At 36.8% G+C, this 27,694-nt stretch overlaps 1 protein-coding gene across 3 annotated transcripts in view; it reads right to left on the bottom strand.

The window, feature by feature from the left end:
- The window catches only part of PCMTD1 (protein-L-isoaspartate (D-aspartate) O-methyltransferase domain containing 1), a 69,288-nt gene that overhangs the window by 31,524 nt on the left and 10,070 nt on the right, over window positions 1-27,694 (bottom strand). Inside the window, exon 2 of one of the 3 annotated variants that reach the window (XM_012790044.2) lies at window positions 7,159-7,560. The exons of 1 other annotated variant lie outside the window; for it this stretch is intronic. In XM_012790044.2, the coding sequence (XP_012645498.1) occupies window positions 7,159-7,465 (307 nt within the window). In that variant the 5' untranslated portion in view covers window positions 7,466-7,560. Of the gene's footprint in view, window positions 1-8; window positions 5,214-7,158; window positions 7,561-27,694 lie in introns of those variants that run through there. One more of the 3 variants, XM_012790045.3, reaches the window with a different exon arrangement.

Below are 27,694 nucleotides of genomic sequence, written 5' to 3'. Positions count from 1 at the left end.
GTTCTTACCAGACAACATCCCAAGGACTCTGATAAGTCAGCCTCACAGACAACAGGAAAAAAAGAAAGAGAACAAACCAGAAACAGTTGCCAGCCGCCTCCAGTTATCAGTCTGCAGCAAAGAAAAAAAAAACATTTTTACCCTTTAAAAGCCTGAGCCACTTTTCCTCAGCTACTGGCATTTCCCCTCTACTTTCTCTCACTGCTGTGCCACTTTGCTCTTCTTTTCTTTCTCATTTTCTTTTCTTTCCTTCCTTTCCTTTCTTTCCCTTCCTTCCTTCCTCCCTCCCTCACTCTTCTCTTTCTTTCTTTTGAAAGTAAACTTTTTACTTCTTTATATCCTTATCTTTGTGTGAGAAATCTTTCTCAGCCCACATACGAATCCAGACCCTACACTAGGGGAAATATGTACATATATACACATCTCAGATTATAATCATAAATCCTAAAAACTCATCCTGATATATATATATTTTACAAAAGAGAAAATTTTTAAATTAAGAAATATTAGTGACTTGCCTGAGTCACCCCACAAATTGTTGCCAAAGCTGGGATTCAAGCCCTGTCAACTGGTCCCAGTGCAGTGTGGAGCTTTTTACACTGCCCTGGCCCTTCCATCTCCATACTATGGTCATCTCTGTACGACAACTGAGAACAGATGACAACGCAAGCTTCACCTTGGTTCCATCTCAGCTAGAAAATACACAGTGGAAGACTCAAATTTTTCACTCCTCTGTGCAAGCCCGCAAATAATAGCAAAAGCACTGTGAGTTTTCATTTGGAGGTTTACAAGTAAATCTTAGCAAATAGGTGAATTTTCAAAGACAGAATATGCAATTAGTAAGGACTGGCTATATTTACTAATCCTCAAGATGCACCAAGAACCAACCTAACCTAAAGCACTTCACATCACTGGGGAAAATTTCCTCATAACTTCTAAGAACACTGTTAGGAAATATAACCAGAAGAAAACTTTGTAAAAATTTTACAAAGTTTGTAAACTTTGTAAAAATTCCTAAAATCTGTATTGCTTCCTAATATTTATTTCCATTATTTAGTATTTATTGTCCTGTAATAATCAGCAATAACATTATCTATAAACACAAAATCACCTGGGTACTGATTTTCAAAGGCAGCATCAATGAAGGAGACTGTTGAGAGTAATGATTTCTACTCCACAACTGGTAGGAGGGGGAGAGGGTAAAAAAATAAGAAAAAGAACAGTGGTAGCAACCCCATACAGTGTACTAGGGAAGAAAAAAGATGCACAGAAGCCTAACTGGGATTAAGAAGTAAGAGTTTAAATAGTGAGGACTTTACCAATTTCATAAAATGTGATTAACCTAAAGAAAAGGTTGTTTCAAAACAGATTTGCTCACAGAGCCCAAAATAAATACCAAGAACAGATGTTATAATACCTAAAAAGAAAGAAAATTTTCTTTCAAAAAAGTAGAACATAGAGAAAAACCGAGCAATGTGTTTTATCTCACTCACCAAGAAGAATGGGAGGGCAGGGGACAGAGGACCTGGCCACTCTGGATTTCCCTAATCCTTTGGCATAAAGGAAGCCAAAAGAAGTACTTCAAGGAGCATGAGAAAACATTTGAAAATCCTATTTCTGATAAAGTCTTACATCCAAAATGTAAGGAATACTTACAACTGAATAACATCAACAACCCAACTAAAAAATGAGATAAAATGTACACAGACATTTCAGCAAGGAAGATACACAAACGGTCAACAAGCATATGAACAGATGTACCACATCATTAGTCACTAGGGAAGTACAAATTAAAACCAATGAGATACCAATGCAAATCCACTAAGACAGCTAACTAAAAACAAACAAAATAAGTGTCAGTTAAACATGTGGAAAAACTGGAACCTCAAACAACATTGGTAGAATGTAAAATGGTGTAGCCAATCTGAAAAACAGTTTGTTCATTTCTTCGTATTATTATTGCATTTTTTTGACAGGGTCTTACTGTGTTGCCCTGCCTGCCTTCCAGTCAAGTAGCACAGGATCAATGTTGCTTACAATAAAAGACTAGCAGAGGTGGAGAGGGCAAACAGCCTCCGTAAGTTCAGAAAATAAAATCAGTTGCACAGGGGCCAAAGTCTAGAAACCTATACTGAGCAGGAAGAGAAACAGGGCCCAGATGTGCACACAGGTGTCAGAGCCAAATTCCCACTGGGCACAGAGGCGGTTCGGGAACACCGGGTGATGTTCTGCCGAGGGTAGCATCTGAACAGAGTCCATCCCTGTCTCACAGGTAAGGTCAGTGTCATCATAGCTCACTGCAACCTCAAGCGATCCTCCTGCCTCAGCCTCCAGAGTAGCTGGGACTACAGGTGCACACCACACCGCCTGACTACTTTTTCTATTTTTGTAGAAATGGGGTCTCACTCTTGCTCAGGCTGGTCTTGAACTCCTGGCCTCAAGTGATCCTTCTGTCTCAGCCTCCCAAACTGCTAAGATTACAGGCTTGAACCACCGTGCCTGGCATGTCAATTTCTGAAGTTAAAACATTACCATACATTCCAGCAATTTCACTCCTAAGAATCCACCTAAGAAAAATGAAAGCATATGTTTACACAAAGATTTGTAATGAAAGCTCCTAGCGGTATTATTCATAACAGCCAAAAACTAGTAACACAAATAAATGTCCATTAACTGGTGAATGGACAAACAAAATGTGGTATAAATCTATACAATGAAGTACTATTCAACCATCAAAAGGAATAAAGTACTCATACATGCTACAGCCTGGATGAGCCTTGAAAACATAGTGGTAAATGAAAGAAGCTGGATGCAAAGGACCAGAGTATGATTTCATTTATATGAAATGTCTAGAAAAGGCTAATCTATAGAGACAGAAAATAGGTAAGTGGTCACCAAGAGCTAGGTGGAGACCAGGAGTGGATGCAATTGGGCATGAGAGATTTTTTTGGCATAATGAAAGTATTTTCAAATTAGACTGTGGTTGCATTTGCACAACTCTGTAAATTTACTAAAAATCACTGAACTGTACACTGAAATGGGTAAACTTTATGGTATATAAATCATATTTCATTAAAGGAAGAGAGAGAAAGTGAAAAAGTATGAATGAGCACACAGGGAAGAGAAAGCCTGAGTACCTGAGGTCAAAGACAATACAGATTACCTGAGTAAGGACTATTTAACATCCTTTTGTAAAGAGAAGTGTAGAGGTCAAACATGGCGGCAGCATATAGCTTAACTAACCAGCCCTTTTGAACAGTGAAGCAGGTGTAGGTATTTAAATATTTTGTCAATAAGTTTACGGCTTGCCAACTGCTTCACCTTTAGGAACAAATGTTCCTAAAACAAATGTTCCTAGCTAGTGGCAACCATAGTGCTGGAATGATTCTAACAGTCTCTTCAGAGTCACTCGTATTAACTAAGGAACTAGGCAAGAGACTAAAACTCAATAAGTGGGATGAATCTATATATTTTGGGTTTTATAGGACAGCTATTTTTTTTATTATGGGTTATATAAGAAAATGGGAATGAATCCCTAAACAAGAAAGATCAGGATTCAGAATTCCTACCTAAACCAGAGATTATCAGAATAACTTGCCTATGTGGTCCTGATATTTAATTCAGAATTCCTACCTAAACCAGAGATTATCAGAATAACTTGCCTATGTGGTCCTGATATTTAATTCAGAATCCCTACCTGAAACAGAGATTATCAGAATAACCTGCCTGCATGGTCCTGATATTTAATTCAATTATGGAAAGCAGTGGTAAAGGACTAGAATTGGGGGGCCTCTTTTCTTACACCCTATTTTTCAATAAAATTCCTTAAGAATGAAAAGATAGTACTGAGAGGAGAATCAATTAAGTACTAGATTCTGTGTGAAATTTTTAGTTCTAGGAAGACACCTAAGGAAACAGGAACACGAATTATCTTCAATTTGAAATTCAGGATGTCTCAATGAGACATCTTAGGTGTTGGAGTGATCTACATGTCCAGGGTAAAATTAAATTTGTGAATAACTGCTTCAAGTGTACTTAATCATAAGAAGGCTTCTGAAAAAAACCCTAACCTCCCCTCACTGAACAAAAGCTCTCTAACTACAGCCCATCCTCTACATATGTGTTTCTAGATGGAAGTGGAATTCCGCAAGGGGCACTTTCCTTAGCCATGTTACCAAACCTCAGATGCCGTGCTCTCCTTGCTTCAGCACAGATTCCTCAGGATTATATTACTGAGTACGTCTTCAAATAGGACCCACTGCCAAAAGTGAGCACCTGCCATCTCCATCTTGTGGCTGGGAGAGAAAAATGGCTGAGAGGCATGCTATTATAATGTTTTAATAAACAGAAAACTTCTGTTAATAAGGTCACTGTGAAGCAGTGGCACCAAATCTGATCCACTATACTCAATTACAGGGAGCACGTAAAAATCCTTCTTTGGATCTAGTCCTAAGGGATTTTTATGGATATATCCTCTTCCCTCTTTGACTTAAAACACACACAAAATACAAACCAAAAAAACAGGGCAGGGGGAAAAAAGATTAAGCTTCCTCAGAAGCTTGGTGGACTCAAGATTAGCCGTAATCATAGTTTTACAGACTGTTATTTCTGCCTTTCCTTCTTTAAAATGCTATCTTTCTCACTAAAAAAATATTTCTAATCAAAGAGGGTAACAACTATATCTTGGTCTTAACTGTGCAGGATTACACAAAGATAAATCCAGGAATAGAATCCAGGAGCCATAGTCATATACACATAACTAAAGATCCATGACTCCTCCAAGCCTTGTAACAGGAGGAAAAGAGTACATTGTGGATCACTTACACAAGGGTCTGTTACGCCACACTGCCCTATAGTATGCATTAAAAAGACATTCAAGATACAATAAAGTTTGACATCTGCCTACAAGTGCATCTGGCCACAAGAATCTAATCTCCTGCACAATGGGACAAGGCAATGAGTCTAAGAAGGTGACCTTGTTGCTGGCAAGATTGCTGATTATGACACAAACATCCCCTCCCCCAAGTTTGGCTAGACTGACCTCCCTCCACAGGAGGCAGCTGGCAGGTGCTACTAAAGTGGAAGACAGAATAAACAGGCACTCTGAAACTGGACAGACATGGTATGAGGCCAGGATTCCAGCCTAGAGATGCCAGAACTGGTCAAGAAATGCATTGGTTCAAAGATGGCAATTCTCTCTTTTTTCTAAAAAAAAAAAAAAAGAAAGAAAAAAGTAGCTGTCCCTAATCATCCCCACCCCCATCCTGGGTTCCTTTGATTTAAAGACTCTCAAACCCTACAGATTCTTTTTTCAAAGAGACTCTCGTCATAGAAGTGAAAGACATCTGGAAGTTTCAACCTACTGAGAAATTCCTGTCTCAGGATAAAGAAGAGCACCAAATTTAAAAGTAAGATAGAAATTAGTAATTTGCTGCCATTTTTAAGCACTAACTATGTGTCAAGGAAGTAACTCAAGTGTGGAATGAAGCCCCCTTTTTTAATGAAATAGATTACAGGTTCCATGACTAAGAGAGTAAGGGGCTACGTAGTGTGTAGGAAAATGGAATTTAGGACTAAAAATGGCTTAAAAGTCACATATGACTAAATAATTTACTATACAAACTGGGACACTTTGGGGAATGAAAAGTCATTATTAACACTGATGCTAGGACAACAGGGATAACCAGGACTGTCCCAGCACATTATGACATACAGTCACCCTACTAGAGAATGTTATTCTCTACATAACATTCTTCAAGGATTTCCTATCACTTCAGAATGAAGTTTACACCACAGTCTCATCCCTGTAACTTGAGCATATAACTTAACTAAAACATCTATCACACTAGACGAGAACTGTTGATTTTCTTATGTCTTTCAACCCCTACACCACCCCAGTCTGTTAACTCAAGGGCAAGAGTCTATGTCATGAGCCTTGATGCTCTACTTTAATGTTTGCCAAACAGGAGCACTCAGTAAATATGGCCGCCGGACTACATGGCTTAGTAACTTCATGGTTGTTCATCCTTCATCCAATACAATGTCATATAGATTTCTCTCCATCCATGCTTTTTCCACCCATATTCCGCATTTTCCAGTTGCCACTTCATAGCTATCTGACTTTAGACAAATTATTTAATCTTCCTGTGCCTTAGTTTATTAACCTATATAATGTGGTTAAGAATAGGCTGGGCATGGTGCCTCACACCTGTAATCCTAGCACTCTGGGAGGCCGAGGCGAGCTGATTGCTCGAGGTCAGGAGTTCGAAACTAGCCTGAGCAAGAGCGAGACCCCGTCTCTACTATAAATAGAAAAAAATTAATTGGCCAACTAATATATCTAGAAAAAAAATTAGCCAGGCATGGTGGTGCATGCCTGTAGTCCCAGCTACTTGGGAGGCTGAGGCAGGAGGATTACTTGAGCCCAGGAGTTTGAGGTTGCTGTGAGCTAGGCTGACGCCATGGCACTCATTCTAGCCTGGGCAACAAAGTGAGACTCTGTCTCAAAAAAAAAAAGAATAGTATGTATGTCAAAGAATTATTAGGATCACTGAACAATATTTAGCCCTCAGAGTAAACACCCAGGAAGGCAGAAATCTCTGTCCCTTTAACAATGCCTTGCAGGGCAGTCACTAAGTGAGCTCAAAGTTTAACAAATACATACTTCTCTCTTCTGTTTGTCTCCAGTCCCTCATTTTGCTCACATCCTCTATACCCCTACCCCACACACTCCTGCCTCCCCAACAAAAACCTGGCACAATTCTCTTACCATTTAAAATAGGACACTGATAACTATCAAACTTTATCTGCCAGCAGACAAAATACTTTACCTAAACAGACTAAATAATACCCCTGCATTTCCTGCCTACCACTTGCTCAATTTTAAGGACAGACAGTGACTGGTGGTTGGGGAACAGTTCCAAGAGCTATGGTAAGTCTAGGACTGCATATGGGAGCAACCATCAGGGTCAAGGCTGGGAATAAGAAAAGATTACTACCATTTTGTCATTTTGTGTTTTCACATTTAAGAAAGAAGGATAACTACTATGAGTATATGCATTCAAACACACCTGCATACAAAGTTACAAACTCTGTAAATCATAAATAATAATACCAACTCAGCTTTTTAAAAATAGAATTTTACAAAAATAAAATTACCTAAAATTAAGCCCACCATTGTACTTAAATATCCGGTTCCACTTCCCAGGTTAAGAAAAGACAATCCTGGCTGAAGTTTCAATGCTTCCATAACTTCAGAATAAATGCACGGTGCTGACAAGTGGATGTTTCCATGCTTCCAGGCTAAGTCTTTGTAAGCATTGTCTCTGTAGCCTTCCAGATAGTAATCTCCACGATCAATAGCTCTGAAGGCTTGCTCCACTCTTTCAGTGCGGATATACTGAGCTTCTTTTAAGTTATCAATTAAGTCATCATTATCTTCCCCAGCACTCACAGCGCCTCCCATGATAGTATTCAAATCAAATCATAAATTTTAAAATGTAATAAAATTAGTAGAAATAGCTTCCAATATTGCACTTGATTTCCAAAAATAAATTAATCCTGGAAGGGAAGAATAAAAACAGGTTTAAATTAACTCTCAAAAGGAAAATAATTCCAGTTTGTTAAATAGATGTAATTTTAATTAAGTACCATTTCTCAAGGACATATTCTGCCTCAGGTATAGGGTTAAACTCCTGAAGTATATTATTTTATTTAATTCTTATAACAACCACAAAAGGTAGCTAAAGTATGATTGCTCTATACAGATAGGAAAACTGGGACACAGAGAAATCACCTAGTACTGTGAGGCCCATTATGGTAGCCGCTAGTCACACATGGCTACCTAGATCTAAATTAATTAAGTACAATTTAAAATTCAGTTAGTCAACTAAGCCACATTTCAAATACTTAATAGCTACTAGTGTGGCTAGTGGCTGCCATACTAGACAGTGCTGCTCTGGAAAGTGGCACTGCTGAGACTCAGTGCCAGGTCTTTCAGATTTAAAGACCATGCTCTTAATCACTAAACCACACGGCTTCCTTATAGTAATGTTAGTTTAATAAGCAATTAGTTGACTGATTTAAAATGCCCAAACTGGGGATGGGTATATACAATCACAACGAGTAAGAAGTGCAACATTTGGGGCATGGACACGCTTGAAGCTCTTACTCGAGGGCGGAGGGGGGCATGGGCAATATATGTAACCTTAACACTTGTACCCCCATAATACGCTAAAATAAAAAAAATAAAAAATAAAAGAGATTGCAGAGAAAAAATAAAAAAAATTTAAAAATCCATATAAAAAATAATAAAACGCCCAAACTTAAAAATTGCTAACAATTCTAAAATGTGCTACATAAATTTAAGACATTAATACAAATATATTATCCAAACACTGAATAAAAAATGCAAAAAGAAAAAACCCAGACCTACATGTTTAATACACACACATTAAGACTGTTGTTTGGTAAACCTTGTTGTGATAAATAATGAGACCACAAATTTTATTAACAACTTTTAATAGTCCAAGTACTAGAACATGTTTTATACACACACACCCCTCCACAAACAATGAACTTAACTGATTAAGCTCAGCATCTTCGAATGGAACCGTAAGTGCAACTTGATAAACTAAAGAATTTCAACACATAGCACTGAATACACAATTTAAGCTTTATTCAACTATAGTTAGGTAAACATATATCAATTTCTGAATTAATACATCAGGAGACAAAGAAAGTGAGAAATGAAATACCCATGGCCAAAAACAAGAGTTATGACAACTAACTCTGGCAAAGCTGTACCCTCAATATGACTTTAGAGAAGAAAAGCCATCAGGGCTTGGAACATCTTCAGAACCCTGGCACTGAGCTCACCAGAGCCTGGCACATTGTCTTTTGTCTGTGCCCTCTTTGTCCTTTTCCTACGATCTCAAGAACTGTCTGAATAAATACTGTTAACACATATGACACTCATATTTTATTCAAACACACTTATACAAAATTGGCTGGTTCTGCCTCTCTCCAGCCCCAAAAAAGAAATAATTTTAAAAGCACAAGGGCTTACAGCACCCTTCTCCTCAATGAGCATATTTTGCAGCATGTAGTGCAATGGGAGATGTCAATCCACTATTCCTTAGGTCTTAATTTTGGCATCCTTTTATGCCTCAAGCAACTCGATTTGCTAAGTTCAGTTCTAGCATTTCAAGTTTGTTGTTGTTGTTTTAATAACATTGCCTCTAAGCACAAGTCAACTTTTTCACCTGGTACCCAAAGAATGACTCTCTTCCTATAGTGAAAGAAAAACTGGCGACCCCAGACTGGGAGATAGTCTATATCCGTATTCAGTGACCTGGTAAGGATTTCATAAGAATAATTTTGACTACAGACACATGTTTAACACATTGCTCTATAGTAAATGCCACAATGTTCTAGTCTGAAAAAGTATTCCCCTTGTGTTGGTTCTAGGGCTTAATACGGACCGGCCTGACCTTCTTAGGTCCTTATCAACTCCATTCTATTCAAAATTATCATAGCAAAACAATCTATCAAACATAGTCTTTATTACTTAGCTCACATTCCTGGTAAGAAAAAGGAAAGAGGAAGAATCAACTAAGCAAAAACTACCACCGTTTACTGATACTGTACTGTGTTATATATTATCTCATTAAAAATTACAATAGGCCTACGAGAAAGGCATTGTTATGCCCAATTTCAAGTGAGAAACCATCTGTAAGGAGTAGAGTAGTTAGTACAATACACAGGAGTCTAGAGGAACCCAAAGAGGAAGCTGGATCCAGGGATCAAGGACAGCTTCCCTAAAGGCACACCACAATGCAAAACAGTTAAAGGAGTGGGGAACTGCAAGTTGAGGAAACAGCTGGTCCTGAATCAAGAGAATAGATGGTGCCTTTGAGAAATTACCTACAGTTGGGTACTTGTTAGCACCATAATGGCCTAAAAGGCCTGGACCCTTTTAAGAATCTCACCAAATTTATGGACCTTCTTCCCTACTAAAAACTGAATGAATCAGCCTTCTAAAGTTTCAAAAGGCTCTTTAACTCCTAGAGACACAGGAGTCCATTCTAATTTAAGGACATCTACAACAGGCAACAGAGAGCCCGTCAGAAATTTTAACATCAGAACAATTCCAATTCCATCTTAGAGGGTGCATCCTGTGTGCTGTAATCTGTGTAGAGAAAGACCTGTTTTCAGATCTACCACAATGGGCCTGAGATCAGGTTTTTTTAAACACACTATTGGTATGATACTGCATACAGTATTCAGGACTTTCACTTAATAAATCTTAAGCATTTCCTCCTGCCAAGAAATATTCTTCCAAAATCCAAAGAAATGATATTCTACTGCTGTACAGACCAGGATGTGATCAATCCCCAAAAGGATTTTGAATTGATTGTAACTAAGGTACACTTGAGGAGCTTGTAAATTAAATTCTGTAGTGAATATTCTATGCTAGTAATTTAATAATCCTCTCACACTTGAAATATTACATAATTTTTTATGAGAGTAAAGCAACCAATATTAAAAAGCCAGCACAGCAGTGGGTCATGAAAGTGTTTGCCATTTGCTAATTCTGAGATAATCTTATTATAATCACAGAAAAGTACCAAACACAAATCAAGAGACCAAGGTCCAGCCTTGGTTCTATAGATAACTCTGCTGTATGGATCTGGGTAAATCTCCAGAATGTCATTTACTCATCTGTGAAATGAAAAAGCTATATTCCACAACTTTTAAGGTCCCCAGAGCTCCATGCTATTTTCAGCATTGGCCAAACCTGTATTTCAATACAGTGAAAGTTTTAGTTATCTAGGAATGGCTGTCCATGATCTCAGCATTTCTGTTACTTTGGTCACAATTTTTCCTATCCCATTCCTGCCACTTTTTTCTCCACAGAGAAGAGACAATTGTAGGAGTGCTCAAGTCCTGCATTATACAATAATGCAAAGTAAGGAATGTAAGAGAAAGCAGAAAAGGAAAAGACAGAAAAAGAGAAAGCATCAGAATAGAAGAAGGGACAGAATGGCTTAAGCAGTCGTGTCTGTTTGAGAAGGAAGTCATGATATTTATTCATGAAACACACTTTAGCTCCTTGGCATTTTCTGTCTAATGTGTGTTGGAATGGGGGCAGAAAATAGAGGACACATTCACATATACATAACTGAAATGATCTGCAAAGTGTTCCAAACGTTTCTTGCTATTCTTCCAAAATGTAGAGTTGTAGCTTAAATCTATTTGTTTTAGGGAAGAACTGCTAAAGATCCCATTCAGTATTATGGTGTCTTTTAGGCAGCTTAGTGGAGGGTTAAGTGCTAACAAGTCAAAGGAGGTGAGAAGCAGACAGATGGCAGGCAGATGTTGCAGAGTGGAGAGAGAAGAGAATGCATGCCAGCTTCTCTCCTGACACCCAGGGGGAAGAAGCCAATTGCTCCTTGCTGCTCCTTTCTCTGTGAAAGTGAAGACAAAGCTTACCCAGCTCTGGGGGGAAGCTCTCTCACCAGTGATCCAAAGGAGAACATACTGTTTGAGGGGATAAATAAAGAATGCTCCTTACATCCTCAAAGCTCTAGTCATGGGAGTCATGGACCAAAGCTGCTCTGAGTGTAAAGGAACTACACAGGGAAAACTTTTTCTGGACTAGACTGATAAATAGATACAATGAAACAATTACTGTGAACTAAATAAAATCATAAGCCCCCCAGCTGACTGAATGGACCCCTTTCTTGATGAAGAGGATTCCAGAAATACCCTACAGCTGAGTTGCTGCCCATGAGGAGAGGGGTCAGACATGCCTCATCATGTCCCCTCCCCTTCTTGGTTTATAACTCATTAACAGGCCTAAGGCTATACAAGACAAAGCTTAAACTATACCTGCAGGTCATCAATTTATTTAATAGATCACTTGAGTCTGGATATATGTCCACTGGCTTATCTCTGATTAACAGACTTCCTTATCTTAAAAGACTCTAAGCCCTTCAGACAAACCTTCATTTCTTTCACCCATCACAAATCAAAGAATCTTTAAATTCACCTATAACCTGTAATCCCCTCCCCTTCAGGATGTTGACTTTTCAGGCAAAACCAATATACGTCTTCCATGGATTGATTTGTGACTTTACCTGTAATATCTGTCTCCCTGAAATGTGTAAAACCAAACTGTAACCCAACCACAGAGAGACCACTTGCTCAACACTTCTTGGGCATGGCTCTAGGTCATAGTCATACACATTCGACTCAGAATAAACCTCTTAAATTATTTCACAGATTTTGAGTTCTTTTCCATTGCCATTATAAAAGAAAGAATGAACTCAGCTAAGGTTCACTACTCACTTGCCAAAAGCTGCCAATGAAGTCAGTAAGTTTGAAATGTCTGATATCCTTAAGTACAAAGTTTGACAATTGGTATCTCTGACATTTCACTTTGACACTTTTCTTTTTTTCCTGTTGTGAAGGTACATCTTCAATTTTTCAAATGCATATTTTGGCTTATGATTATCTTTCACATTTTTTAGAGCAATTTCATGAAACTGTGAATAAGTCAAAAATTCGTGTCATTTTTGAACATGAGCTCCATCATGGAACCAATGCTGTACAGACAACTCGAAATATCATCGAAGTGGCTAATGAACACAGTATACTGATGGTTTGAGAAGTTCCATTTTGGTGATTTTAATCTTGAAAATGAGCCATGTGGGTGACCTGAGACAAAGGTGGATAATGATGAGCTTCTGAAAGATGTAGTGGAAGCGAATCCATCTCAACCTACATGTGCATTAGCATCAAGATCTGATGTTACTATTCCAACAATACTGGGCCATTTGAAACAAATGGGCAAGGTAAAGAAGCTGGATAGATAGATGGGTTCCACATGAATTAAATGAGCATCAGAATCGTTTTGAAGCTTGCCTTTCTTTGCTGTCACGACATAAGGGTGAATCATTTCTATACTGTACTGTGATGAGTGATGAAAAACAGATTCTTTTTGACAACTGCAAGCACTCAGCACAATGTCTGGATAACGATGAAGAGCCAAAACACAGTCCAAAACCAAATATTCACACACACACACAAAAAAGCCAATGGTGTCTGTTTGGTGGTCCAGCGCTGGTATTATCTACTACAGCTTCATGAAACCTGGTCAATCCATTACAGTGGATGTCTACTCCAACAAACTGGATGAAATCACAAGAACGCTTGCGATTAAGCAGCTGAGACTGGAATAAAGACAGGCTAATCCTCTTGCAAGACCACATAGAAAAAACAATTCTGCTCAAACTACAGAGGCTGGACTTAGAATTAGAAATTCTTTGTCACCCACCGTATTCACCAGACCTGACACTAACTGACTACCACTTCTTCCAGGATTTGGACCACTTCTTATAAGAAAAAATGTTCACTTCTCAACAAGCTGTGGAAAACACCTTCACATTTCATCGACACTGACTCTCCTGGCTTCTTCACTGCTAACATAAACAAATTACCTGTAAGATGACAAAACTGTGTCAACAGCTTAGGTGCATACTTTGATTAATTGTACTGTTTCTTGTTTGAGATATAATATGCTAAACTTTTAATCTGAAATCAGACATGTCATATTTAATGACCTAATACTTAACTCTACAGATTCAATGATGAATAAAAATCTTTTTTTTTTTTTTTTACTAATGATGACATGACAATTTCATATGTGGCTACTATTATACATACCTAGCACTGGGCTCTAATTCTTCACCATACCACCATGAAGAGGCACTAACCTCATTTTACTGACAAGGAAGACCAAAGTTCAGAGAAACCGCATGAAGAGTTCTCACAGCTCTTGAATAGCTGAATCACAATTCAAATCCAGTCTGTCAAGCTATGAAACTCTCCTAACAGAACAATTTGCTCAGAGGCTTCTCATCTATAATTCTAAAGTAAACCTTTCATAAACCTTTAGCTGAAAAGATATTAAATTCAGCTCTTTCCATCTCTTTCATCCTCCCTTTTCCTCTTTTTCCTCCCTTTTAGTGCTCTGGGCTCCAAAGGAAGAAGGAACAGTGGCGGGGGTTGTTTAGTGGCCACAAGGCCTCAGCCTCATGCAAATTATTTAATCTGTGATCTTCAACTTCTTTATCTATAAAATGGAAATAATTACATCATAAATTTATGAAGATTAAATAGTTCTCTGCATATAAAGCTCCTAACATACAGATGTATGTTCAATACCAACTTTCCTTCATTTCAGTGACAAAAAGGGTACATCTAAACTTTCATTTTTAAACACAAAAGACTGAAAAGGAAAAACAAAGCACCAGTTCTCAAATCTAGTGAAGTCATCACCTAATGACCTCCTTAAGAAAGAACTAAAGAGTAGAAATGTAAGTTCTGAAGTTAGAGGTATCAAGAAGAAAAACCAAGGAACAGTATCCACAGAAGTGTGCAGAAGAATATACACATTCACACATAAATCGACTGAAAGAGAGAAATTAATGTGAAAAAAGAACACAGTGCCTTCTGCCATGTTCTGGGCCATAAACTGGGCTGATGAGCCTAAATCAAGAATTGTTGTCCTTCTATGCTCACTGGGAGTCTCAGAAGAAAGAGCTACTTACATGGGCTCAGGCAACAGTCAGATTCTGAACCTCCTTGGTTTAAGTTCCACCTCACTGGCTAACTTTTGTCCTTGCTAATTCTTTTTTGCTTCTAATGAAGGACTTGTTATATAATTTAGCAAAAATTAACTGTCTTGTACAGTTTAGGTTCTCTATATCTTTTCTGTCTAGACTGTAAAGTCACTGAAGACAAAAATAATGTCTTATACTTAATATATTTATCACAGTTGTATGGTCTTAGCAGCATTTAAGAAATAATTGTTGACTGAGCATAAAATGGCATAAGAGTAAGTTCTAGCGTTCTACTTTGGGAAGTTCTTTCAAGTGTGAATGTATCCAGTGGCTACAGCAAAGTGAAAGCATATTTTTTCTTCTATGTTCCCTTGACCTCTGGAAGCCACTCTCTCAAAATAATTCAAAACTATCTCCCTCCCCAATCCCTCTCATTCAATAATACAAATAAAGGGAAAAAAAGTACTCTTGGAAGTATCCATGTTATACATTTTGATATGTGACAAGTTTCAAGATGCCTATATTCATAGATGTAGTCTCTACCTTCCCCTATACATACTTATAATTTTCCTATTTTCATTGGCTTGAGAACAGTGTGAACTCAAAAATGGAGAAACGGGAGACAGGAGCTCTAGTATAGGATATGAAGTGATATAAGAATATAAAACTTTAATTAAAAGATATGACCCAGTTGAAGCTGGGTTATTTTGAAAGTTTTATTATTTTGCAAGTTACAGGATTTTGAGTACCTCCAAAAAGTCTCTCCTTCTCTTTTACTTAAAGATATGAATATATTATCATCTCTTCAAATCTGTATTACTACATGTGTATCCCAAAACACAACCCTACCTGCAAATTATAAACAACCTCTACATGCAAAATTCCATATATCTTTGAGCTAACAAAAGCAATCCATAGGCCGGGCGCAGTGGCTCACACCTGTAATCCTAGCTCTTGGGAGGCCGAGGCGGGCGGATTGCTCAAGGTCAGGAGTTCGAAACCAGCCTGAGCAAGAGCGAGACCCCGTCTCTACTATAAATAGAAAGAAATTAATTGGCCAACTGATATATATATATAAATTAGCCGGGCATGGTGGCTCATGCCTGTAGTCCCAGCTACTCGGGAGGCTGAGGCAGAAGGATCGCTCGAGCCCAGGAGTTTGAGGTTGCTGTGAGCTAGGCTGATGCCACGGCACTCACTCTAGCCTGGGCAACAAAGCGAGACTCTGTCTCAAAAAAAAAAAAAAAAGCAATCCATAGAGAATAACTGCCTTAGTTTTTAGAATCACTGCTTAACAATCTATGCATTTTTTTCAAGAAACAGAAGTACTATACTAACCAACCTTAACACTTTGAAATAAAAATATCTTTATGGGAGCTTTAGCCTACAAAAATCTTTAAAACAACAAAACAGTTGTTCATCTCCTCTAACTCAGCAAAGTCTAAACCAAAATACGTTAATTAAGCGACAATGTCCTTAGGACATACTGAGATCAATAGGTAGGCATGAGAGAAGCATACACATTTTTAGCTCCTCCTGGGTGAGGCTATCAAAGTGGGGCTTATTTTATTTTAAAAGTTACAAATATACAAGGAATCATTCAAATATAGAATATTCCAAAGCAAAAATGCACAATAGGGGGCTACTCATCAGTTCAGATCATCTAGATCTGTTCCCTGCAACTGGCATGTTATAAAATAAACCAAAACATGACCTCGCACCAAAAACATCTTTCCACAAAGTACCGTATTGTGAAATGCAAAGGCTGGCCTTGCCATACTATATGATTTTAAGCCATTATTTTTTCTGGCTTTGTTTTTTTCATCTGTAAAAAACAGGTCATTAAGTCAAATTATCTCGATGACTCCTTTAAGAATTTTCAAAAAGTCTAACCCTATTACACAAAAAATATATCAGAAGTTTCTGGCCTTATGAAATGGCATGTTTCCAAAGGCCAAGAAACTCATTTTATCTATGGACACTAGTAAAAAGTATGTAAACAAAATACCTAGTTAAGTATTATACTTAAGTTTCCAAAGCACTTTAACACCAATTCATAATTTTGTAAATACTGTAAGAACAAAGGCATGATAAGTGGTATATATAATATAGATATTTCAATCTTATTTACAGATCTTATGTCATACACTACTAACATTCACATTATCAGAAATAAGAAACCACACTAGAAATGTAAGCCATAGAAATACATATTTTAAAAAACGATACTATAGTTTCATTTCATTTATTGGAGCAAAAATTTTACAAAAAATTTTTATTTTAATTTTTGCTATATTTTTGCCAATGACACAAAGTTTAAGCAGTTCTTAGAAATGACCTGTTATCATCAGATGATGATAATGCTACCAGTTCTAAAGTGCTAGGAGGGTCACCTTAATTTTAAATGACAACTTATCATCACTGGCTCCTTGAGTCAATAAAACTCGTCTGGAGAACACCATCCAAACTGAGCAGTAAGAATGCTTATGAAAGCTTTTTAAACTACAGCTCAGTACACCTCTTCCTGGCTGCATTTAACAACTTCTTCACCATTGATTCAATAAGTTGAGTAAGACACAGGCACACTATGGAAAAAATTTCAGAGAATGGATGCAGTTCCCAGAGACAGCATTTGTTCAAGGAAATTAGTCTCTCAAATGGTTAGTGTATTTTCAGAAAAATATTTAAAAATTACTTTCAATTTGGTTGAAATGAATTCATGGAACTAAAGGCCTTTAATAATATAAGAAATTATTTCATACTAATTGCTCTTCAACCTCTATTAATAGTACCCAAACTGGGAGTAAAATTACCTTTATTAATAGTGTATGTTTAAAAAACTTAGTATTTTAAGCTCAACAAATGTTCTCAAGTGCTCTTTAAAATGCTCTCAACAAAAAGTTACCCAAAACAGTAGTAACTTGCATTTGGATATTTAACATATTAACTGTCATGTGAGTTGTATTTAACTCATGCTAAATTGTATTTAACTCATGAGCCCAGGGCCTCATGAAGCCTATGTAACTCATATCTCTTCACTTTGGGAGCCACAAGAACTATTTTTCAAGTTGCATATAATTCACACACAGAAAACAATAAAAAATAACAAATTTTTCATTAAATTAGAAAGGATCATGTTGTTTTCAGTTTTTATATTCTATTTTTCTAATAAAACACCGTGGCCCCAATGGAAGAATTTTTTTTTTTCCAGTGTGGCAATCAACGTGTTAAATTTTTAAGTGTTTTGCACAAAAAGATTTCATTTAATGATTTCCTCATTCAAAGAACAAAAACTGATCATCTGTTTATGCCTCAGAAACTATGATAAGTATGATAAGAATCATGAGGATTCAGAGACCATACTCCAGGAGCTAACCTCAATTTAAAGAGCTTTCTTAGGAGGTGAGAATTATAATTCAAATTATTACGTATATATAAAATGAATCCATATTTAGCTTATGGTAGTAAGTCACAACACTCAGCAAATGTAAAATTTCTATTAGTCAAAATTCAGTAGGATTTATATCAGCAGGGATGTAACTTAATTTTACTTTACTCAGTTGGTATTCCTTATAGGGATCATTTGTAGAACGAATATACCAAATTATAACTTTATATCAAGTTGTATGCACATTATGAGTCACATTCTAACAAAAAGTACTTTTTTCAACATAAATAAAAATTGCATTTAAATAAAGGGTCATATTCTACTCACGTGGGTTTTCAAAAAAGAAAAAAAAATAAATAAATAAATAAAGGGTCATATAATACAGCGTGAGTTGTAGGTTGGAACCCTAATTCTACAGCTTCCTAGCTATATGACTTCAGGAAACATAATCCACATCTCTGGGCCTCAACTGCTACCTGGTAAAAACAGTATTAATAAAAATTACTTCAGAAGTTAGTGTGAGAATTATATAATACATATAAACTGCCTCTAATAGTCCTGACACCTACTAAGTGTTCAAAAGATGTTTCTATTTTTTAATACAGAAACTACTTAATCCTCCCATAAAAATACATACTGTCATTTCAAGAAACATTAGTCAGACAGATATAATTGAAAGATTTTTGGTACACATATTAAATATACATAAAATACTTTGATTTTAGGTGCCAGTTTTCACCAAGATCTCAGTAGTTCCATTGGTGTCTCTGAGGGAAATCAAAGCATGCAATGATTGAGTAAAGACTAGACTATACCCTGTGATGTTGGATAGAATTAGAGGCATCAGTGAGAACATACAATCTGAGTTAAAATATGTATACACACACACACACACGAAGTAGAAAATTATAGAAATGTACACACATATACGTATTTTTTCTTGCTTATGAAGGCCTAAAATTCAACAGTAGCCATAAGAAACACATCAGTAATGATAAGGACATACCAGTAGCCATAAGAAAACCTAGCACCCAGATGGTGGTTTCTAAATACTGTTGTCCATTAAAAGAAATTACGGTTACTTGAGAAAATGGCTGAGTCCTGAATTGGGGCAGGGAAAATATGAGCCTGAAACATATCCTTAAGACAAAGTATGGAAGTGTTCAAAGAATGATGAGGACATGTCAAAAAGATATCAAAGCCAGCTTAAGGGTCTTCTGTTGGCCAAATTATATTTCAAGCATCTAAATTAATAATAGTAACTGACAGTAATAGTTATTAAGAATCAGTGAGTTCATACCTAAATGAATTAATAAATAAATAAGGGGAAAGGAAAAGTTCTTATAATAGAATGGCAATTAATAAATGTAAAAGAAATAATGGGGTTAAAGAAAAATACAAATGGATGCTAAAAGCAGTGTGTGAAAGTCTAGTGAGGAACACGATATTGACATAATCTCCAAGTATCCCTCTACGAATTACCAATTGACAAAAAAATAGTAACTTTACAATGGAGAAATTTGGTGAACATCATTTTAATAAAGTGGTTCACCAACACTGAGCTAAACCAATGCACCTACTGATACAATGCTCTGAGAGGGATACTACATAACAGTAATACTCTTGCGGAAACTTCAGACAAACCTTAGTTAAGAGACGTTCTACAAAATAACTAGATACTTTTCGAAAAAATGTCAAAGTTAGGACAATAATAAAGACTGAAAAGACATGATAAATCAAGGGAAATCCTGAACTAGACCCTACACTAAGAAAAAAAAATATCTGTAAGGGACATTATTAGAAACAAGTGGCAAAATCTGAATACAGACTATAGGTAACAGCAATGTGTCAAAGCTCCTGATTTTAATAACAGTAGTGTGGTTCTCTAAAAAAAGATCTTTGTTCTTATAAAATACACAATAAAGTAAAAAATTTAAGAAAAAAAACATACTCCAAACTACCCCCCAAGGACCAGAGAATAAATATGTATGTATATAATAAAGCAAATGCATCCAAATGCAAGCAACTGATGAATATAAGCAAAGAGTGTAAGAGAGTTCCTTGTACTATTCTGATAATTTTTCTTTAAGCTTGAAATTATATTTTAAAAAAAACTGCCAAATCTGAGCAAAGAGTATATAGAATATAATTCTTATATTAAGTTTGAAATTGTACCAAAATTAAGTTATATAAACTCACAAATTATGAGTTAAAATGTCATATGTGAGCAATCAGAGACATCAGGAAAGATAATTCCTTCACAGTATGTATTTCCTAAAGCTTACCCCTGGACCTGTCACTTGACAAAAAGGAAAAATCACCTGCTAATCCTAGTTCTTAAAGTAAGAGAAAAGTAGCATGACTAAACTAAAATGAAGTTGGAGATATAACCAGAAACTTTTAAGAGCCAAAAGCAATCCTGAAGAACCAATTCAAGTCATAGGAACAAACTGTAACAACGAATCAACAAAATTTTAAAAGATATGGCAAATTAAAACTAAAATCAGCATATTCATGTACATGATTGTCCCATCACACTGTTCTTTAAGAACCAGAGGCGGTCTATAGGAATTCATATATAAATCAGGTCAAAGGCCAGAAGCAATGGCTCATGCCTATAATCCTAGCACTTTAAGAGGACAAGGTGGGAGTATTGCTTGAGGCCAGGAGTTTGAGACCAGTCTAGGCAATATACTGTGATCTCGTATCTACAAAAAAATAAGAATAAAAAAATTAGCTAGGCATCGTAGCAAGCATCTGCAGTCCCAGCTACTCAGGAGGCCAAGACAGGAGGATCATGTGAGCCAGGAGTTCAAAGCCGCAGTGAGCTATGATCACACCACTGCACTCCAGTCTAGGTGACAGTGTGAGACCCTGTCTCTCAAAAATAAATAATAATGAAATAAAAAGATCAAGGAAAATACAGATTATTAGAAAATTTAGATTGTGTGAAAACAAAGTTATATAGGTCACCAGCTCAGTCACCCACTGCCTCTGAGCAACCAAAGCATAAAAATATAACCAGAAAAAAACAATTACGTATCTCATTTCACATATTCTAAATAAAAAAGCAAAAAGTGAAACTAAAAAGGATAGACTGAGGAATTTAGTTACATAAAAATGAAGTATTCTATCATCAGAATACGAACAACAAACTGGGGGGTAAAACTGCAACATGTAGCACAGGGTTAATACTCTATAAGGAGTATTTACAAATGAAAAAAAAAAAAAGGGCAGGCAACACAACAGGCATTTGCCTCCCAGAAGAATTACAAAACCCCCAGTAAACATGAAACTATGCTCAACCACAACAGCAATGAAAAATATGCAAAATTAGAGTGTCTGGGGCCTCTAAGGCTGATAATGATAAAAACAAAAAACAAACAAAAAAAAAAACTCTTGTTGGAAAAGGTATAGGAAAACATGTTTTGTATTTTTATTTTGTATTACATTTTCCTATTTATTAATAATCTCCCACCTCCTATCTTGAGAAAGTATCAATTCTCCCACCTTCATTGGACTCTGGCATCTCTAATGCAATTTACTCGGCTCCCCAGCCATCATCTTGGGCATCTTCAATGTACACGAAACAACCTATTCAATCTCCAAAGGTAAAAACTGCTAGTCCTTTAAAGACTAAGTCCTTACTTTCTTCTCCAACTTTATTTTACATTTAGTTTGCTCATTCTCCACCACTATACTCAATGTCACTAGTATTCTAGGATCAGCAAACTTTCTGTAATAGGCCAAATAGTAAATATTTTAGGGTCTGCACACCAGCTTGTGTTATAACTACTGAACCCTATTGTGGGGGAAAAGTAGCTTGACAACATGTAATGAAATAGCATAGCTGTGTTCCAATAAAATTTTATTTATGGATACTGAAATTGGAATTTCACATAATTTTCATGTAATGAAATATTTTTTCTAACCATTTAAAAATGTAAACACCATTCTTAGTTCACAGACCGTGCAAAAACAGGCAGCAGGCAGGTTTGGCTCGTGGGCCATATTGGCTGACACCTAATAACATCACTTTCTTCCCCAATCAATCTCATGAACACTGCTTCACTTACTCTCTGTTATTCTCAACCCCGCATTCTAACCTTTGGCCTCACTCAGCTTGCAAACTCCTGCTTTTGGACCAATCTAATAATTTCTATCCTCTGCCAAGTATATTATATTGTGAAATGTTACTTAAAAAAAGAAATCCAGCACTTGGATTGGTGCCACTGAAAATGCATGTTATTCAAGTTCAACTGGATTTTCAGTAATGCACACCAACACCTTTATTCACCTCTGGCTCCCATCCCCACAACAAACTTATCGCCACCACCACCATCAGATGGATCTCTCTAATTCAACAAAGGGTCAAGAGTCCTGCTTCATCCTCCACAGAAAATTAGGTCGTAAGAAAAAAATCCTCAACTTCCCAGACTGTTGTCCTAATCCCATCCCACTTAACATCAGTATTACTAATAAAAATATGACAGCATCTATATTTGCATCTATAGCCAGAGTGTAATGAGTTCAACCTTTGTTTGGAACCAAACAGATCTGATTTTGTCCACCTTATAACTATTACATTTAGCAGATATGTGGCATTCAACCAAGTATTATATAAGTATCTCTTAATTATTTCTCACAAAAAATCTTCAAGGTAGATTACAGCATACCTATTTTAAAAACAAAGAAACAAATTCAGAGTTGGGCTTAAAATCTTGGTCTAACTCCAAAGCCACACAACTCTGCTCATATCTGGGGCTCCATTTTTTTTCCCCATTTCAATAGTGTATTGTCTGATCTAAGCTCTGCATACCATTTCAGAGGCACCCCCAGTCCTATCTCTTCCCACAGCCTTTGTTGAAGTTCCCTTAACCACATTATGCTTTTTCATGTCTCCATGTTTTTGCAAATGCATTAAGCCTCTACCTGAAAACTTCTCATTCACTGAGATGCCAAATGAGTACTCTCCTCTTAGAAATCTTCTCTAAGCCCAAGCCCAGATTGCTTAAGAGCCTTAGTCTGCTCAGGTGGCCATAACAAAATATCACAGATGAAGTGGCTTAACATAAACTTACTTTGTCACAGTTCTAAAAACTAGAGGTCCAACTTCAAGGTGCCCGCATAGTCAGTTTCTGGTAAGGCCTCTCTTCCCGGCTTTCAGACATGACCTCTTCTGTGTACACATGCACAACACAAGAGCATGAGTGAGCTCTCTTTTGTCTCTTTTTAAAAGGACACTAATGCTATTGGATCAGGGCCCCAACTATGACTTAATTACTCCCTTGAAACCCCTATATTTCAAATACAGCCACACTGGGGGTCAGAGTTTCAACATGAATTTCAGGGGAAATAAACATTCAGTCCATAATTATGCCTTTCTTCAATGCTCTCAAACACCTTGTGTGTGTCTCTGTATCACCTCTCCAAAAGGTGATTATTCTCTTTCCCACCTTGATTATGGCCTCTACATGATAAGGTTCCACATGCTATTTACCTGTTTACTGCTGGCACTTAGCAGAGTGCCTTTTAACAAATAAACGACCATTCAAGACCCCTTCTAATGAGTAATTTAGTTTAGTTTCCCAGTTATTTAAGATATGAAAAGAAGAGAAGACATATCTGTACACTTGACAAATTATATACTCCACCATCTATTGAGATCAGGCTTCCTCTAACTACGGCCCGAGGGCCACATGCAGGTGTTTCTGCCCGTTTGTTTTTTTACTGCAAAATAAGATATGTGCAGTATGCATAGGAATTTGTTCATAGTTTTTTTAAACTATAGTCCGGCCCTCCAACGGTCTGAGGGACAGTGAAATGGCCCTGTTTAAAAAGTTTGAGGATCCCTGATTAAAACAGTCTGTTTGAGGTATATTTTATTGTAGAAGAGACAAAAGTCTTCAAAAACTCACTATTTAGTTGGTGATATTACATTAAAAAGCAAGAAAAAAACAGAGGAAAAAAGAAAGTCAAATACTTCAGGTGTTCAAAATCAAAGCAAATAAACAAGGACTAGCCAGATAGGATAAACCTGTGATACCAAAAGTATTATCACCAGATTATAAAATATTTAAACTTGTAAGTAACTGTCAATGGTTTGAATGAATAATACTATAAAGTAAATTAGGTAGCAAAGACAAATGCAGTAGAGATGCCCGAGTCGCCAATAAAGATGAAAGAATTGATACTTCAATGTCCTCAGGCTATCAGAGAGACAGACACACAAACATAGAAGGGGAGGAAAGAAATTCAACAGATTTTCTTCTGAATTATTAATATAATATTAAACCAAAGTAAATTTCACAGAGGAGCAAATATTTTAAAGTTTTATAAATACTGTAAATAAAAGGAGATACAAAAAGGTTGGTAAAATACCTAGGTTGTTTTCAGATTCATAGAGTCAACCTGAAAACAACCTAGGTATGCACACTTCATTTTCTAAATCATTTTTCTCTTGATGTACAGACCTACCTAGCATAATGTTACAAGAGCTTTTTTTGGCATCTGAATTCTCTGTAGTTGAATACAGAGTTGGCCCTGATCTTGTAGCATCAGTGTCCTTTTAAAAAGAGACAAAAGAGAGCTCACTCATGCTCTTGTGCATTGTACACAGAGAGGTCATGTCTGAAAGCTGGGAAGAGAGGCCTTACCAGAAACTGACTATGTGGGCACCCTGAAGTTGGACCTCTAGTTTCTAGAACTGTGACAAAATAAGTTTATGTTAAGCCACTCCATCTGTGGTATTTTGTTATGGCCACCTGAGCAGACTAAGGCTCATAAGCGATCTGGGCTGGGGCTTAGAGAAGATTTCTAAGAGGAGAGTACTCATTTGGCATCTCAGTGAATGAGAAGTTTTCAGGTAGAGGCTTAATGCATTTGCAAAAGCATGGAGACATGAAAAAGCATAATGTGGCAACAGCAATAAAATGAGGCCCAGTCAAAAACAATCATATTGTTTTGTTGACATTTAAAACCTCAGTCTAGAACTTTAAAACTATTTGCATCTATGAAAGCAAAGACATATCCATATTTTTGTGCATATAAACTCAAACAAAATATACCACTTTAATATTTGTGAAAAGTAGGTCAAGAGAAATAAATATAAAGAAAACCCTTAAATATCTGGTTTACCCTATGATTCATCAAACAAAACTACTCATTCAAGGGCATACTGACAGAATTCATGGCACCAGTGTCTTGAGTTTCTTTTCAATACATCACACGTTAAAAGCTATAAAAAGTTACATTTTTCTAATATAAAATATCTTCTTTTGTAAAACAACAAAAAATCCTTATATTGTTAAAATAAACTAGGGAACTGTGGAGTACCTCCTAAAGCTGTAGACAGAGCCCTTGATCTGAGTCAAGTAGCAAAAAGCAGCAGTGCCTAAATTTTGGTCGTGGACTATGACTCTACTTCTACATTTCAATGGCAGAGAACAAGAGACAAGCAGGAAATAGCCATGATCAGCTGACTTGGAACAACCAAATACAAAAGCAGGAATTAGTAAATCAAAAGGAGTCTATAATCATTTTAGCTACAAGAAAAGTTTCTGAAGGGCAAAGGGAGCAAAAGTAACGGAGATATGCTTCAAGAAAAGCCTAGTGCGGCAGGGATTAGGCACTGGGGGAAAAAATACTCTACGTCCCACTGGAGACTCAGAAAGGTGGGATGGTGGGAGAGGAGTGGGTGATAAGAAATTACTTAACAGGTACAATGTACATAATTCAGGTGATGGATACACTAAAAGCCCAGACTTTACTACAGGATATACCCATGTAACAAAACTGTACTTGTAGCCCTTAAATTTATACAAATAAAAAATATATTCTACTTCCTGTATCAATTCCAACTGACAGGTAATGTTTAGCAGACAGCCCTGGAGAAACACTGCAGGAGGGAAGGGCTTTGCTTCTTGGTCTGGTGCACTGCTTGCAGGTTTCTCCAGCAGCAGGATCTGGTAGTGCAGGACAGCCGCCTGCTTCACACAGCACCCTCTTTTGGGCAGTTTGCAAAAGGCAACCTCTAGCAAAATGCAACTCTATTGAGTATCTTTCCCTGGTACTCCAGAGAATTCCTGTAATTCCGTCAACTTCTCTGCCATCCAATGAGCCATAGATGCACCCTCTATAATGAAGCCTGGATCTCAGACCTGAGTGGGCCTCAATCCCCTAGATTTGACTTAAATCCCACTAGATCCCACAAACATTCCTTTTTTTTTTTTTAACTTCTAATTATTGAGGGATTTTATATTAGCTTCTTGGCAAAATTTTAAACACTTGTTACTGGCTCTTCTGTGTTAAGAAAGCTGTGCATGCTGAACGCAGAGAGAAGAGGTTAGATGCCTAACTAAGTGACAAAGAGTACTGAGAGAAGCAGCTACCAATTCTGCCATCTTTAAGTTATTGCCCAGCAAATCCAGCATATAGTCAAACTTTTAGACAGGAGGATGCCTTAGTGGCTTCATATACTAGAGTCAGTTTGAACAGAGCTTGTTAACTGAAACACATGCTCTTGTCTTCCTAGTGCCTTTATTTCTCTTCTATAGATTTATATGAACAGACCTGGAAAAGGACAAAAGAAAACCACTGGAAAATTTCTTAAATTTCATGTAAGCATGGTAGCCAGGATAAAAAATAAAAACTGACAAAGGAATAAAGGGACAGGAAAACAGCAAAGCCAAATTCTTGAAGCAAATGCCAAATTCTATAAGCAACAGTAAAGGTTACTTTTTCTCATTAGTGACATTTCAAATTGAAAGAGGAAAAGACCATCAAAAAAGTCATTGGAAAAAAGCAGTCCCAGAGTTCTAGGAACACAGAGGGAAAATCAAACATATAAATAGGCACTAAAGAATTCAATAAATTTGTTATATCATCTACTTAACAGAAAAACAATTTTAAAATAAAGCAACAGTAAATGACACTGAATAAATCACATACTTTGCTACTGTATTAAAAAGCAATACACTGAACACCACAAAAGAGTGGAAACTGTCAGAAAGACAGCCTTATGTCTCTACAGAGGCATGTGTTTTAGTTTGTGCTAGGTAGGAAGGTATATGTGTTTTGGAAAAACTACTTTCAAAGATAGCAATTTTTAGTAATTTGTGTTATCCACTGACATTACAATAATTTTTCTTTTTTTTTTAACAGCTAGTGAGCCTAAGGTGGAAATGCTTTCTTGTATACTTACAGTGAATGCACAGAGACAGTCTTTCCTACTGAGAACAAAGAATATGTACTATCACCTCAAGTACAAGGCTCATTCCCCGGAACTGGGAAGACTCCTTGTAGCAAATTCACAGAGATTCCAGCTTCTACCAGAAAAGCAATTTAAATAGCTGTTAATTTTGTTCCTTCCTTCCAACTTATTGCCTCAGAAATTTTAGAACAGGTACGTATTTCTCCTTTCTCCTGCTCTACTTATTCAAAATTATCATCCTTGTTAGCACAAATTTTCCAGTGCATTCAATAAGTTTCTACATTAATTTCATGGGGGAGTGAGGGTCCCACCATAACTTTAAATTTAGTGTGTTCGAAACCAAAACCTTCTACACAGTCCCTTCACCTTTCAGTAGCTACTCTCTTCAATTACTCCCATTCCCCTTAGTGAAAATTCCTGACACTATCCTTATCAATTTTTGCTACATTACTTTAACAAATTTCCAAG

This window comes from Microcebus murinus, chromosome 7 (genome assembly GCF_040939455.1).
Source record: "Microcebus murinus isolate Inina chromosome 7, M.murinus_Inina_mat1.0, whole genome shotgun sequence".
Lineage (NCBI taxonomy): Eukaryota > Metazoa > Chordata > Mammalia > Primates > Cheirogaleidae > Microcebus > Microcebus murinus.
Note: the sequence above shows the minus strand (reverse complement) of the source record. Positions and strands in the feature narration are given on the sequence as shown.